The sequence below is a fragment of the Bombina bombina genome, chromosome 7 (assembly GCF_027579735.1).
Source record: "Bombina bombina isolate aBomBom1 chromosome 7, aBomBom1.pri, whole genome shotgun sequence".
Taxonomy (NCBI): Eukaryota; Metazoa; Chordata; class Amphibia; order Anura; family Bombinatoridae; genus Bombina; species Bombina bombina.
Window position 1 is genome coordinate 84,621,332 of NC_069505.1, and position 16,488 is coordinate 84,637,819.

At 40.3% G+C, this 16,488-nt stretch overlaps 1 protein-coding gene across 1 annotated transcript in view; it reads left to right on the plus strand.

Moving 5' to 3' along the window:
• LOC128636240 (mucin-5AC) overlaps positions 1 to 16,488 on the plus strand; it is a 161,481-nt gene that overhangs the window by 32,761 nt on the left and 112,232 nt on the right. Inside the window, exons 5-7 of the mRNA XM_053689278.1 lie at positions 10,471 to 10,588; positions 14,230 to 14,368; positions 15,718 to 15,828. Of these exons, the coding sequence (XP_053545253.1) occupies positions 10,471 to 10,588; positions 14,230 to 14,368; positions 15,718 to 15,828 (368 nt within the window). The remainder of the gene's footprint in view (positions 1 to 10,470; positions 10,589 to 14,229; positions 14,369 to 15,717; positions 15,829 to 16,488) is intronic.

A 16,488-nucleotide genomic window follows, 5' to 3' on the forward strand; every position in this document is an offset into this window, starting at 1 on the left:
CAGTGCCTCAATTTTAGGTAGCCCATACTATTTCAAACAACCCACAGCCAACATAGCATGTACAAAGAACTAGCAGCAGAGTAGTCAGAGAGGAAGGGGAGGCCACAGTGGTCACCCGAAAATCACCTAGAGGCAGTAGTTCCCTTTAAACACCCCAGGGTCCCCTCACAGTCAATATCTATGATTAAATAGTTAGCTTGGATCATGCAAAATGGACTATGAGCTAGAGGAGATGGAGGAGCTAGAGCCTAACCCTTCTACTCAGTCTACTCTTACCTCATATCCTAGTTTTCAGCAGAAGCAACAGTTTAACATCCCTGAGACAGTTTCCTTATCTGCATGTGGTTCCACAACAAGCAGTACCGAAACTACCAGAGGAAGAGCAGCAGTATGTCCTCTATGTCATGTTGAGTAGTAGCTGGCATAGAAGGCTATGGCAAGGTGGGGGGGGGGGCTATTTTGTCAGTGTGGGAGATGGACACAGTTCAAGTGCAAACTGTGTGGGTGGTTGGTCAGTAGGGGCAAAGTGTTGGGACACCTGCTTTGCACAAGTATAAACCAGCACGTATGCAAACCAAAGCTCATTTCTGCTGTGGGAGCAGAGTGGCAGCAACGATAGCAACACGCACAGCAGCCACCACTACCACACAAGTCACCCATAACAGCAGAACCACCACTGGCACTAGCAGCATTAGCAGTTTAACTGTATGGTAGGGCAGGGCCATGTCAAGGCTTCTACTTGTCCTTCTAAAAGTGTCTCACAAAAACAGATGGGGCAGGGGCCATTCTATCAACCTATCCTTGAACAATTTGTAGTTGTACATTAAAGGGTTATGTCAAAGCAGCAATCTAATATGGAAACATAGCTGATTTGGCAGCTTATTGCAGTTAGAGGAGCTCTCTTCTCTATCATAGAAAGGGACACCTCCAGGCAGCTAATCCAAGCTTTTGCTCACAATTGACACTTGCCTTCAAGAACCACCTTTAGCAGTAAAGTTGTCCCTTCTCTCCACTGTTCATGTGTATTACTGTTAAAGTAGGAGCTGTCAAAGTCCTCTGGATATATGCAGTGCACCCTGCACAGAGCATGCCTTCCTTTCTTTAACAGCACAATGGTGGCAGACAAATGTCTCTGACAATGCAGTAGCAGGCACATTATGTGACACAAGTTGTGGTAGTGGTGGTCGTGGAATGGAGCTAGGATATAAGTCTTTTTTTCTACACACTGAGATTTAAGATAGGCAGCACACCTCAGCTATTAGAAAGATAATGGCAGCTCTTTGAATAATGATGGCACACTGGGTTGGAGAAGAGGCAGGCACAGCAGTATAAATGTTGTTTGTGGTTAGCCACAGCGGAGAAAATATGGCGAAAGCAATAAGTGATGGGGACTTTATCGGCAAGTGCTGTGCTGCACATATTTTACACCTAGTGGTGAGAGCTGTTCTTCCCAGTGGAGACACAGAAGACAGTGGCAGGCTGATTAGCATTAAAGAGCAGTGTTGTAATATTTATGGGCACTTAAACTGCAGTGTTAAAGCTAGCCATATGCTAAGGCAAGAGCAAGAGAATACCTACCAAAGCACTGTTTCCAAAAAGATATCATGACTCGGTTGAACTCTACCTTATAGATGATGAAGCATATCCTGTCGCAGCAGAGGATATCTGTCTATCTATTGGGTTCTTGTAAAGCGCGGCTATTCAGCCGTAAAGGTCTCAAGGCGCTGAGGGTAGCAGTTTAATCAAAAAGCCAGGTCTTGAGGTCCTTTCTGAACTTAGTTAGTGCGGTAGCTTGTCTGAGGTGCAGCGGGAGGGTGTTCCAAGTCTTGGCTGCCAGGTGAGAGAAGGATCTGCCTTCCGCTGTGGTTTTCCTGATGCGGGGGATGACTGCGAGGGCTTGGTCGGCCATTCAAAGTTGTCTGGCAGGGGTGTAGAAGGTAACGTGGTGGTTCATGTATTCAGGACCAATGTTGTAGAGGGCCTTGAATGTGTGGGTGAGAAGTTTGAAGGTTATTCTTTTGTTGATGGGGAGCCAGTGCAGGTCCCGCAGGTGTTTGGTGATGTGGGATGTCGAGGAAGAGTCTGGCCGAGGCGTTCCTGATGCGGTGGAGTCTCTTTTGGAGCTTGATGGTGGAGCCAACGTAGAGTGCATTGCTGTAGTCCAGTCAGCTGCTGATGAGGGTGTGGGTGGCAGTCTTCCTGGTTTGGGATCCATTTGAAGATCTTTAACAGCAGGTGGAGTGTGTGGAAGCATGCAGAGGAGACTGCGTTGATTTGTCGGTCCATGGAGAGCGATGAGTCCAGGATGATGCCTAGATTTCATGCATGGTCAGAGGGGTTGGAGGGTGTCTGAAGGGCTGTGGGCCACCAGGATTTATTCCAGGCGGATGTGGTGGGACCGAGGAGGAGGACTTTGGTCTTGTCTGCACTCAGCTTTAGACAGTTGTAGCTCATCCAGGTGGCGACTGCTGTCAGCCCTTTGTGGATGTTTCTCTTGGTGGTGATGGGGTCACTGGTGAGTGAGATTATTAGCTGGGTGTCGTCAGCATAGGAGACGATGTTGAGATCATGTCGTCAGGTGATGGTGGCGAAAGGGGCCATGTAGATGTTGAACATGGTGGGGCTCAGCAGAGAGCCTTGGGGTACACCACAGCTGATCTCTGTGGGTTTGGAGGTGAAGGCTGGGAGTCTAACTTTCTGGGTTCTACTGGTAAGGAAGGAGGTGATTTATTCCAGGGCTTTGTCGTGTATGCTGACGTCGTATAGGAGGGGTGGGTGGTGCTGCTGGAGGTGTGTGGTGGGTTTGTTGAAGGAAAATTGTATGAAATGGTGGTCAGTCCAATGGAGTTCGGTGATGTGGTTGACTGAGATGTGGTTGCCTGCAGAGAAGATACGGGTGTGTCCGGCTAAGTGGGTTGGGTAGTTGATGAGTTGCTTCCATTTCAATGGTTTCACGGTTTTCAAAGAGGTTGGTGGTGTTGTGGTCATTTGGGTTGTCTAGGTGGAAGTTGAGGTCACGGAGAAGGATGAAGTCTGTTGAGGCAAGGGCAAGATGAGGTCGGTGATGGAGTCGCAGAAGGCAGGACGAGGTCCGGGAGGTCTGTAGATGAGGGTGTCACCAAGGGTGGTGTTGGGACTGACCTGGATCTTGAAGTGTAGGTGTTCCAAGCCTGGTGAGTGGTAGTCAGAGCTGGTTGTGATGTGGAGAGAGTGTTTATTGACAATGCCGATGCCTCCTCCCAGTCGGTTGCTGCAGTCCTTGTGGGAGATCTTGCATCCATCGGGGATGGCAATGTCAGGCATTGATGTGGAGTTCAGCCAGGTTTCGTGAGGAAGGTGACATCTGAGGAGGTGGAGGATAATGCACTCCCTGTCCTCTGAACATGCTCACTAGGTAGAGAGGAATGGGCAGCAATAGGCCAGGTAGTGTCAATCCTAAAACCTTTAAGGGACGTGACAGAACATTCCACAGCACGCCTGGACCATGTAATCCCTTTATTCACCCACCTTCTACATAAAATGGATGTTTTTATAATAATGTCAAGCTTTTACTTGGTGAGGGTATGTATATAGAGGTAGGTACAATAATTTGGACGCTAAAGAAGAAATTAAGAAGTTAAATGAAAGAAATGCAGGATGGCACCCAAGAGTTCATGTTTGCCACAATATGTGATCTAAGAATTAAGGGAAAGATAGTATTATGTAACACCTTGACATTATGGAAGAACACTATTTAAGGGACTGGGAATAGCTGAAAATGTTAGCTCATGGATAAATAACTGGATAAAAGATAGGGAGCAACGAGTAGCAGTAAATGGATCATACTCAGATTGGACAAAGGTAATCAGTGGCGTCCCCCAGGGATCAGTACTGGGCCCTGTTCTTTTTAATATTTTTATAAATGACTTGGAGCAAGGATTAAATAGCGACATCTCTATTTTTGCAGATGATACTAAGTTAAGTAAGGTCATTAGGTCAGAGCAGGATGAACTCTCTTTGCAAAGGGATTTGCTAAAATTAGAACTATGGGCAAGTGAATGGAAAATGAGATTTAATACGGAAAAATGTAAGGTTCTACATTTTGGAAGTAAAAATAAGCAGGCTATGTATTTTTTAAATGGGACAAGACTTAGCCAAACACAGGAGGAAAGGGATTTGGGAGTAGTAATAGATAACAAGCTAAAGATGAGTGCACAATGCAGGGCAGTGGCTTCAAAGGCTAATAAGATACTAGCATGTATTAAAAGAGGCATTGATTCAAGGGAGGAAAGCATAATTCTGTCATTATATAAAGCCCTGGTAAGACCTCAACTTGAGTTTGGAGTGCAGTTCTGGGGACCGATTGCTAAAAAAGATATTGCAGAACTAGAAAAAGTTCAGAGAAGGGCCACAAAGCTAATAAGGGGATTGGAGAAATTAACCTATGAGGAGAGGCTAGCCAAACTGGGTCTGTTCTCTTTAGAAAAAAGGCGCTTGAGAGGTGACATGATTACTTTATATAAATATATTCAAGGCCCATATACAGAGATGGCAGAAGCTCTTTTTATTCCAAGAAAATTGGTTCTGACAAGAGGTCATAATTTAAGGTTGGAGGAAAGGAGATTTAATCTCCTGCAACGGAAACGTTTTTTCACTGTAAGAGCAATAAAATTGTGGAACTCATTACCAAAGGAGGTAGTGAATGCCAATACCATAGATACATTTAAAAATAGTCTGGATAAATTTCTGTATATAAACAAAATTCATGGATATGATTGCTAGTATTAAATGGGTCACATTTTAATGGGGTTATTTAAGCTTAACTGGAGCTTTTTGTAAGTATTTTAGATTTGTATAGGTTGAACTCGATGGACTTCAGTCTTTTTTCAACCTTATCTACTATGTTACTATGTAATTCTCCATTCTGTTACAGAAATTCAATGCCAGTCATGTTAGTGGATACATTAAACACTTATAATAGCTTTATAACTGACCTTCAAGTAACTGGTTAGTATCCCTTGTGTCCACCATCAACTGGACATGGCAAGAATCAAGAGATTCCGATGACCACTCTCAAGAAACTTTCCATATCGGTCAGTTATCACATTGGGATTGAATTATACAGCCTTGCCCGCTCTCATGCTGATGGTTCATTATAACCAGTACTATAATATTTCCTTTGTGACTCAATAGCACATCCTAATAAGAAATGTTCATATCCAAAATAAATTATATGTACATTTCAATTTTCTCTCCTTATTAAATAGATGTGCTATGAAATCTGCCATTACTCCTATTGAGTGAAAAAGTTATGGAGATTAGGAGCTTAATCTGCAAAAGGGATAAAGGTGTGTATGGAAGTTGTTAGCTAAATATGTAGAAAAAACTGGACCTTGGACAGAATAAGTGAAACATTCTTCTACAATTTAATTTCAAAATAAAAACATGATAATACCAAGATAAAATAAATCACAATCCCTAAGTGTTGCAACACTATATCTATCAATTCATAAAATTTCTAAAATTCAGATATACATTTGTTTCATACACAAATAAAAGGATTTATCTGCTCTTTTGTATCCTTTGTTCAAAGATTTTAGATAGAATGTATTCTTTTATTTCAACACAATTAATAATATTTGTCTCTATTTGATATTTTATATCTATATTTCATCAACTTTAAAATTACAAATATGTAGCAAAAACTAACAATTAGTTAAAACAATTTAAATGCAAGACTGATTATAAATGGTGTCCCCACAATGGCTGTTTACTTATATTGGTTGTAATTTTGTGTATCTAAAAAGTTCATCAAAGCATTTGTAAGTAATTGGAGATAAATTACTGAGGGCTGTGTTCTTTATCCTTATATTTATGTTGTGATATATTACGGTTTCACAGTTACTTCTTTGTATCCTCAGTGAGCTTAATTTGTAGAAAAGGAATGTTCCAAACAGTGTTTAGGGGTGATTTTCTTACCCTCTCTTGTGAGCTGTTACTACTCACGGCTTCCCGGCGGTTCCTATGTGTCCTCAGTTTGACTCTCAGACAAGGGGTTCCGGTAGGTAATTTTCTTTGTGTTACCATGTCACATGTTTCGCCAGCAACCCTGGCTTTATCAACATCTTGATAAAGCCAGGGTTGCTGGCGAAACATGTTGATATCTGTGTGAACACCAAGAAAGAAAAAGCCTGTTTTTTTTCCTGCCTACAGAAGTACTTAAGTGCAGGAGATTGAGGAACTACAAACACAAAAGCTAACTTGCGCAAGTTACAGAAACAAAAGGATTGTCTACAGTTTGGTGCTGTAATCAGAGCACTTCTACAAAGACCAGTGACAAGGTAACACAAAGAAAATTACCTACCGGAACCCCTTGTCTGAGAGTCAAACTGAGGACACATAGGAACCGCCGGGAAGCCGTGAGTAGTAACAGCTCACAAGAGAGGGTAAGAAAATCACCCCTAAACACTGTTTGGAACATTCCTTTTCTACAAATTAAGCTCACTGAGGATACAAAGAGGTAACTGTGAAACCGTAATATATCACAACATAAATATAAGGATAAAGAACACAGCCCTCAGTAATTTATCTCCAATTACTTACAAATGCTTTGATGAACTTTTTAGATACACAAAATTACAACCAATATAAGTAAACAGCCATTGTGGGGACACCATTTATAATCAGTCTTGCATTTAAATTGTTTTAACTAATTGTTAGTTTTTGCTACATATTTGTAATTTTAAAGTTGATGAAATATAGATATAAAATATCAAATAGAGACAAATATTATTAATTGTGTTGAAATAAAAGAATACATTCTATCTAAAATCTTTGAACAAAGGATACAAAAGAGCAGATAAATCCTTTTATTTGTGTATGAAACAAATGTATCTGAATTTTAGAAATTTTATGAATTGATCGATATAGTGTTGCAACACTTAGGGATTGTGATTTATTTTATCTTGGTATTATCATGTTTTTATTTTGAAAATAAATTGTAGAAGAATTTTTCACTTATTCTGTCCAAGGTCCAGTTTTTTCTACAGATTTAGCTAACGACTTCCATACACACCTTTATCCCTTTTGAAGATTAAGCGCCTAATCTCCATAACTTTTTCACTTTATACACCTTTCTATCTGGGAAGTAGATAGTAGGAGAATAAGGCAAGGGATATTAACTCTTAAGCGCTAGTTTATTTAACCCCCTTTTTTTATTACTCCTATTGAGCCATCCCAAATCAGTAACATGTCATCAATGAATTGTGTAAAGATTTTTATATGTTTTTCTTTAGGGTCTTTTCCCACAAAAAAAGCACTGTTTCCGTAATCTGCTAAAAATAAATTAAAATACAATGTGGCATTCGCTGTGCCTATCTGTTGGATGAAAAATTCCCCATTAAAAAATCTAAATATTTGTGATTCTATAAGAATTTGATAGTCTCTAATAAAAACTATTTTGAACATCCTATGCACAGCCTCTATTCATACATGAATAAAGAAACTCCACATCTATAGTAACAAATATATGACCCTTTTCCAGTCAATATTTTCCAAAAGGCATAATTTGTAACACAGGTTGTAATTGTACATCAAGCCATTCTCCTAACCTTTCTCCTAGAGACCCTTTCGCTGAAATTATGAGCCTTACCCGGGGTTTGATCAGAGACTTAATAATTTTCAGTAAGTACTTAAAACTGGTGTTCTCAGAAAATCAATTAGAAAATGGTATTCTCAAAACCACTATCAAGGAGGTTCCTTAGTTCTTTGGAAAACCTTTTAGTAGGATTAAAGCTTAATTTCTTATATGATTTAACAACTTGTAATTGTCTATAGGCTTCATCCAAATATTGTTGTTTACTAAAATTACTATGGAGAATCCCTTGCCAGAGTCAACAACCACTAGACCTGGGTTCTTTTTAATTTTATCTAGTGCCAATAGCTCTTCCTATTATTACCTATCTTTCCTCTTTTCTGTGTCTGCTCAAAAAGTGAAATCAAATCTTGTTCAATAATAGAGTGAAATATTTATATCACATCATTGTGTGAATGTAACTGATAACATGAACTACCTTTACTATCACTACTATAATGTTGTTTAATATTAGTGCTGTCCTCATCTCTAGATTACATTTGTAGATTCGCTAATGTTACCAAATCACATAATTCATCAAACTTCCATTTTCCCCAAATGCCTACTTCTTTATTTGTATCCAAATTAGTATTTATATTATCACCCTTATTAGTCATTTAAATCTTTAAAACGTTTCTTTAGAGTGATTTTGCGAACATATTTATTAATATCAAGCATGGTGTCAAATAAATTGATATTTTGTGAAGGAGAAAACCATAAACCGTTACACAAAACCCTCTGTTCAGAGTCACTCAGTTCAATGGGAGAAATACAAATAACCTCAAGTTTTTGGCATTTTTCTTTTGTGATTAGAAACTGGGGTATCTTGGTGATTGTTGTGTCTATAGTACCCCTTTTTCTGACTGGATTTGAGCTGATGCCAGTTTTATCAACCAGTTTTTTTGGTCTTGCTCCCATCTCTTCTATGGATTGCTCTTGCATCCTAATGGGGTCCAAGAGGACCTTGGACCACTCAGGGAAGTATCTTTAGATACATTTATTGATATTGTACTTTTAAAGCTAGAAAAAGTAAATCTTCTAGATCTATTGTTCTCAAATTTCTCCTTGCCATTTTTACTTTGCTTTATTTACTATATTTTAAATATATACATCTCCAACTTCGTAATCTTAACAATCTCATATATTTTAAGTTTAGTATCAGAAAATTCAGTTCCCAGTTTGTCCAGCGTACCATCCAGTTGTTTCTGAAATATGGGGAATTAGTTTATTCCTTAAATTATTCCAATAATTTCTGTTAATATCTCATCTTTCTGAATAAGTTTAAACCTGACCAGTTTTTCCATTAGTATTATAGAACATTCTGTGAGAGTTTGATTCTAGTCTAACATAAATTCCAGAAACATTTTTCCTTTCATTCTATTGGCTGATTTTAATTTAAAGATTAAAATCAACCAATAGAAATGCAAGGATACCCCTATATAAGCGTGTGGCTGAATACCGCATGAAGAGGACCTCCGTGTTAATGGTCTGAAGAGGACCACTGACGTTGCCGCTGACCTCGACGCTCCAACCGGGATGATGAAAAAAGATGGACCCGCAATGAAAATGGAGCGCCGCCAGGATAAAGATGGAGTGCTGCCCATCATCATCGGTGACTATCAACTTTGGGGTTAGTCTTAGTTTTTTTTTGTTTTTTTTTTTAATTTGGGCAGCAAAAGAGCTAATCACTTTAGGTCAATGCCCTACAAAAGACCCTTTAAAGGGCTATTGTTAGTTTATTTTTAGTATAGTTTTTATTTTTATTTTGAGATGTTTTTTTTTAAGAGGTATTAAAATAATGATTTTTTTTATAGTTATTAGTCGCATTCATTTTATTTTTGTTTGGCACTTAAAGGGACATTATATACTAGACTTTTCTTTGCATATACAGGTTTTTTTTTTTTTTAAATGTATAGTTTTGCTTATTTTTAAATAACATTGTGCTGATTTTCAGGCTCCTAACCAAGCCAGAAAGTTTTAAAAGTAGAGTGTTGTCTACCTACTCCAGCTTGCTCCTGTTTGTGCAAAGGGTCTTTTCATATACAGGGGAGTGGGGGAGTGTCTGCTCTTTTTGCTTTCCAGACCCTTTTATTGGGCGTCCCAGATTAACCTTTTCAACAATGCTAAACTGGAAGTTTCTAAGTAGATTTTTAAGAGGTTTTATACTGGATTTTATATCAGTATCTGTGCACATTATTTTTATAGTAGTGTCTATTACATGCAGTTATATGAAAATTGGTGTATACTGTGCCTTTAAGGCACCAAAATAAAGGGGCAGAAGACTCAGGGGCAAAAGACTCAGGAAAGTGGGAAGGAATTGAGATCGTTTGACAGATCAGCTCAATTGTTTGCAGTGATGTACAGGTTGTCTGACCATTCATGTGTACAACTTCCCCTGTCCAATCATGACGTAGCTTTACTAAATGATTGATGTGAGGGCCAGCGAGTCAGGCATTAAATACCAAACAGACTTGTCCAATCCACTTTTAACCTAACATAAGAAGTACATAGTGATTCTATTTTATGCATATGAGCTTGCTCCTGTGTATTTTCCCACCACTGTTTCTTCAGTTCTTATTAAAAACAAGGATTTGAAGATCTTACATGAATCAAATATTGAAGGCAAATGCTGCAAATAACAAGATCCTCAAACTGGTTTCACACATGGAGAAAAAAAATAAAAGTTTTCACAGAACTGTTATGTGGTAACAATAAATTAGTGTTTGATAAAACTTGGCCTTAATTATAAAACCTCACTTAATAGTAATTTGATGATAATGAAGAATGAGGTTTTCCAAATGAAAACTTGCATATGAGATTAAAAGAGAATTCTATATTCCTTTATCACTATTTTATAGGTTTACTATTTGATGACATTGGCACCAATGGTTGCATTGCAATAGAAAATTGTTCTTGTACTTACAATGGTCACAGCTATATTCCAGGCGCATCATATTCAACATCAGACAGATCTTGGTAAGTAAAAATATTAGCGATATCCAGCTTTTTACTATATGATTAAAGGGACATGAAACCCACGTATTTTCTTTCATGTTTCAGATAGAGCGTGTGATTTTAAACAACTTTCCAATTTACTTATATTATCTATTTTGTTTTGTTCCCTTGGTATCCTTTGTTGAAAAGGATACCTAGGTATGCTTAGAGCAGCTGATTGATAGCTGCACATGTATGCCTCCTGTTATTGGCTCACCCAATGTGTTAAATAGCTCCAAGTAATGCATTGCTGCTTCTTCAACAAAGGATACCAAGGGAATGAAGCAAATTAGATAATTAAAGTATTTTGGAAAATTGTTTAAAAATTAAATTCTCTTTCTGAATCATGAAAGAAACATTTTGGTCTCATATTTGTTTAATGAGACATTACTGTGCAACTACAATGTAATGATTACTATTCACCATGCTATTGTTTTTTATCATGTGTCTGAAGCTCTCTTTACCATTCTCATTATTTTAACCCCTAACGGGAGCTGGTTGGTGAAACTCTGCTTTTTCATACTTAGCTCCTGCATCTTGGAACTTAGATATTCTATTCCTGCATACACAATATGACAGAAGTGGTGCATATTCACAGATCAGTAATGCTGTTTGGTAGCTGTATCCTGCACTTCAGATTAATGTGCATGATATAGGAGAGGATTTAACTTTTTTTTTACACTGCTATATATTATTGTTGAGGGCTTTACATATATATATATATATTTATATATAAACACACAATATATATATATATATATATATATATATACACACCTGGCCTTTGCAATCCATACCTGATCTACAGCAGTGGTGGGTGTGGCCAAGCATGATCAGGGGCGTGGCGTGAAGGGGGCGTGGTCGGGCATGAAGGCCCGTGAAGGGGGCCTGGTCGGGCGTAAAGGGGAGTGGCCAGGTGTGATCACTCGCAAGATAAAGGGGAGAGAGATAGAGAGGGGGAGAGATAAAAAGAGAGGGGAGAGAGAGAGGGGGGAGAGGGGGAGGGAGAGAGAGAGAGGGGGAGGGAGAGAGAGAGAGGGGGAGGGAGAGAGAGAGAGGGGGAGAGGGAGAGAGAGAGAGCGGGGGAGGGAGAGAGAGAGAGGGGGAGAGAGAGAGCAAAAGAGAGGGGGGAGAGAGAGAGCACAAAATAGGGTGGGAGAGAGCGCAAAACACAGGGGGGGAGAGAGAGTGCAAAAGAGAGGGGGAGAGAGAGAGCGCAAAAGCGGGGGGTAGAGAAGAGAGCGCAAAAGAGAGGGGGGAGAGTGCAAAAGGGAGGGGGAGAGAGAGCACAAAAGAGAGGGGGGAGAGCGCAAAAGAGAGGTGGGAGAGAGCGTAAAATAGAGGGGGAGAGAGTACAAAAGAGAGGGGGAGAGTGCAAAAGAGAGGGGGGAGAGAGAGAGTGCAAAAGAGAGGGGGGGATAGAGAGCGCAAAAGACAGGGGGGAGAGAGAAAGCTCAAAAGAGAGGGGGGAGAGAGAGCGCAAAAGAGAGGGGGGAGAGAGAGAGAGAGCGCAAAAGGAAGGGGGGAGAGAGAGAGCACAAAAGAGAGCGGGGGGAGAGTGCAAAAGAGAGGGGGGAGAGAGAGAGCTCAAAAGAGAGGGAGAGAGAGCAGAAGAGGGGGGATAAAGATAGGGAGAGAGACAGCAAAAGAGAGGGGGGAGAGTGCACAAAAGAGAGGGGGAGAGTGCAAAAGAGAGGGGGGAGAGAGAGCGCAAAAGAGAGGGGGGAGAGAGAGAGCGCAAAAGAGGGGAAGAGAGAAAGAGAGCGCAAAAGAGAGGGGGTGAGAGCGCAAAAGAGAGGGGGAGAGAGAGCGCAAAAGAGAGGGGGGAGAGAGCGCAAAAGAGAGGGGGAGAGCGCAAAAGAGAGGGGAGAGAGAGCACAAAAGAGAGGGGGAGAGAGAGTGCAAAAGAGAGGGGGAGAGAGCGCAAAAGAGAGGGGAGAGAGAGGGGGGAGAGAGCATAGAATAGAGGGGGAGAGAGAGAGCGCAAACGAGAGGGGGAGAGAGAGAATGCAAAAGAGAGGGGGAGAGAGAGAGAGCGCAAAAGAGATAGGGAGAAAGCTCAAAAGAGAGCGGGGAGGGAGAGAGCTCAAAAGAGAGGAAGAGAGAGCGCAAAAGAGAGGGGGAGAGAGAGAGAGAGCAAAAGAGAGGGGGGAGGGAGAGAGAGAGCAAAAGAGAGGAGGAGGGAGAGAGCGCAAGGGGTGGGACCGCTGTACTGCAAAAAATGGTCCGTGTGAACGGGCTTTAGTACTAGTACTGTATATACACACACACACAAAAGGTAAAGCTCCCTCTTGTATCCTCGATTCATGATAAAGCTGAAAATAAATTATGCAAATTCACAGATTTGTGAATCAGGACCACTTCTGCCACAGGCAGAATTCTTTATCTTCAAAGCACAACCCAACAAAGCACAACCCAATATGAACTTGCAGAGTTTCAGCAACTGGCACCTCTAATGGATTAAAATAAAAAGGGGAATTAAATGTCAAGCAGTGTCCAAAACAGTGACCACGGCTCCAAGCTCTCTCCAGCTCTGAAAACAGGGAAGTGCTAAGGTTTCACAATGAGGCTCTCCTTTGGTCCAGGGTACCGTTACTGTGGCAGATCAAGCCGCACACCACCACATTGAGCACAGAAAGTAACAGGCACTGCGAGGAGTGCAACATGTAGAAAACACTAATTTTATGCTAGGCATAGCCTCCAAGCATGGGAATGACTGTCGCGTTTCGTGCCCCCTAGTGATGCTTATTCATACACACTAGAGGGTGCAAAACACATTAGAAATTCCCATGCTTGGATGCTATGCTATGTCTGCATTATCCTTTTTAAAACTTTTTCATTAAAATTCATGGTTTTTACATTTTGCACACCTCACAGTCCCTCTTACTTTCTGTGCTCATTAAATTTAATGACAAACTCAACCTTCTGCAAAAACAGAGCCATCTCTCCTTTACTAGTGTTGGCATCTCCTCCACCATGGATAGTCTCTTTATAAAGTAGTGTTCTGTGTGATGCAAGCAGCTCAGTGTATCAACCCAAGTGACCACTCCCAGATGCTCCCAATTCCACTTAAAATGCCACTGAAGGCAAACAGTAGTTGGTTTAGATGTATAATAGCCAGAGCGACTCATTTGTCATATACAATAGTTTTTATTATAACTTTGTTTAAACATGGGCATATGCATCAATTCATTATGCTGAAGCTTTTAGACCTCCGGGCAGTAATCATCTATGGCTGAAATGCGTAATCAGCAGGTGTTGACTTTTTTATAATTTAGTTAAAATATGAGTAATGTTTTTATGTATAACAAATTTGTGTTTTGGCTACTTTACAACTAAACCAATCACTATTTAGTATTTTTAGTCAAATTAGGAAAATTTCTGATATAATTGTCTGTGTAGTGGTCACATGGTTAGACACTGAAAACTGCTCCATGTTTATATTGTGTAGCAAATAAGTGCTCTTAGCTACTTTATCTTAGAATTTAAATAGGAGAAGAGCTTTGAAAAGATTGATGTAAAGACACACGAGGTAAAACAATAGTGTGGTGAGTAGGAGCAATCATATTGTAATTGTGCGTAACAGTTTTATAAAATATTACTTGTGTTCTTTGTTTTCCCAGCACTTGTAGCTCTGGGAAGTGGCAGTGTGAATTTCTTCCTTGTTCCGCAACTTGTGCTATTGAAGGAGGGTCCCATATCACCACATTTGATGAAATGCGATACACAGCGTATGGTGATTGTTACTATGTCTTCTCTAAGGTGAGCAAAATTAGTTTTTTCATTTGGAAAGTCAAAATTAAATCAAAAGGACATAAATCAACCCGATCGTACTCGGGGCAGGCGGATAGGGTTATGGAGCAGTGGTCTTGAGACCGCTGCTTCATAACTTGTGTTTCTGGCGAGTCTTCTGACTCGCCAGAAACACGGCCCTTCAAGCTCCGTACTGAGCTTGATAAATATGGGCCATAGTGTATATATTATTAAAAGAAATGGAAATGTAAAGTATTTTTTCCAATAAGGGAGGGAAGAAGGGAGGGAGGGAAGATGTGAGGAATGAAGAAGTAGGGAAGGAAGGAAGTAGGGAAGGGAAGGAGGAAGGGAAGGAAAGAAGAGAGGGAGGGAAGAAGGGAGGGAGGGAAGATGGGAGGAATGAAGAAGTAGGGAAGGAGGGAAGTAGGGCAGGGAAGGAGGAAGGGAAGGGAAGGAAAGAGAGGGAGGGAAGAAGGGAGGGAATACGGGATGGAGGGAAGATGGGAGGGAGGGAAGGAAGGAAGAAGGGAAAGAGGAGGGAAGTAGGGAAGGAAGGAGAGAAGAAGGGAAGGAAAGAAGGGAGGGAATAAGAGATGGAGGGAAGATGGAAGGAAGGAAGAAGTAGGGAAGGAGGGAAGTAGGGAAGGGAAGGAGGAAGGGAAGGGAAGAAGAGAGGGAGGGAAGAAGGGAAGGAAGAAGGGATTGAGGGAAGATGGGAGGGAGGGAAGGAAGGAAGGAAGGAAGGAAGAAGGGAAAGAGGAGGGAAGTAGGGAAGGAAGGAGGGAAGAAGGGAAGGAAAGAAGGCAGGGAATATGGGATGGAGGGAAGATGGAAGGAAGGAAGAAGTAGGGAAGGAGGGAAGTAGGGAAGGGAAGGAGGAAGGGAAGGGAAGAAGAGAGGGAGGGAAGAAGGGAGGGAGGGAGGGAAGATGGAAGGAAGGAGGGAAGATGGAAGGAAGGAGGGAAGTAGGGAATAAAGGAGGAAATTAGGGAAAGGAAGAAGGGAAGGAAGGAAAGGTGGAAGGGAGGGGGGAAGGAAGGAAGACAGAAGGGAAGAAAGGAGGGAAGAAGGGAAGGAAAGATAGAAGAGAGGAGTGAAGTAGGGAAGGAAGGAAAGAAGATAAGGGGGAGGGAAGGAAGGAAGGAAGGAAGAAGGGAGGGATGGATGGAGAGAGGGAAAAGGGAAAGGAAGAAGTTAGAAAAATAGGAAGGAACGTAAGAAAGAAGACATTTTTTACAGAAACAACAAATACTCTCTGAAATATTTTTTTCCTTATTGTAAAGAATGTATTACTTGTCCTTATGTCCTAAAGTTTTAAATTCTTGTTATATAAGTGCATTGTATTTCTTTCTCTGTAGCTGTGTACACAAAGCTTATTTACTGTTTTGGGTGAACTAAGGCCATGTGGAAAGAAAGAAACAGAAACATGCTTGGTGGGGGTAACGGTTATCCTAAATGACGAAGAAACTGTAAGTGAACAAGCTGTGCATTTTATTTATGTGTTTATTCATTTTTACTATTGCCTGTTGAATATTTACTAAATAGTATCTACTTAATAGTGTAGTAAATACTATTATGATTTGCATTTTTTTCCCCAATTTTATTGTGGGAATATTATATTCTTGTAAATGCTACCTTATTTTCAGATTTCTTGTGGCGTATTTGTCACTTGCTGCATTTACACAAAAACATTTTTTTTTCTGTGAGGCAGCCACACAAACCATGCCTTGTTTTTTTTTTTGTTTTTTTTTTAGCAGGCCAAGCATTGTTAGACAATAACTTTAGTTTTCAAAAATACCATATCATGGAAAAATGACACAATATGATGTGCAACAAAATGATATTGTTTCGTCATTTTCTAGAGCATACATGGTAAATAGCTGCGTATGAGCCATTACCAGATTTAGAACCAGTTCACCTTCCAAAAAACACTCAAATGTAGGATTTGGTACCTATATTGTTCAATAATAAAAATCAGAAGATAAAATGTATTATTTCTGGTCACAGCATCTAACTGTAAACATATTAGATACATTTTAAAAATTCACAAAATTCTGAATTCACAGAGGGGCGGGTTAATATATTTGTGACAATGTATGCATAGTGTTACTTGTAATATGTATGCAAAA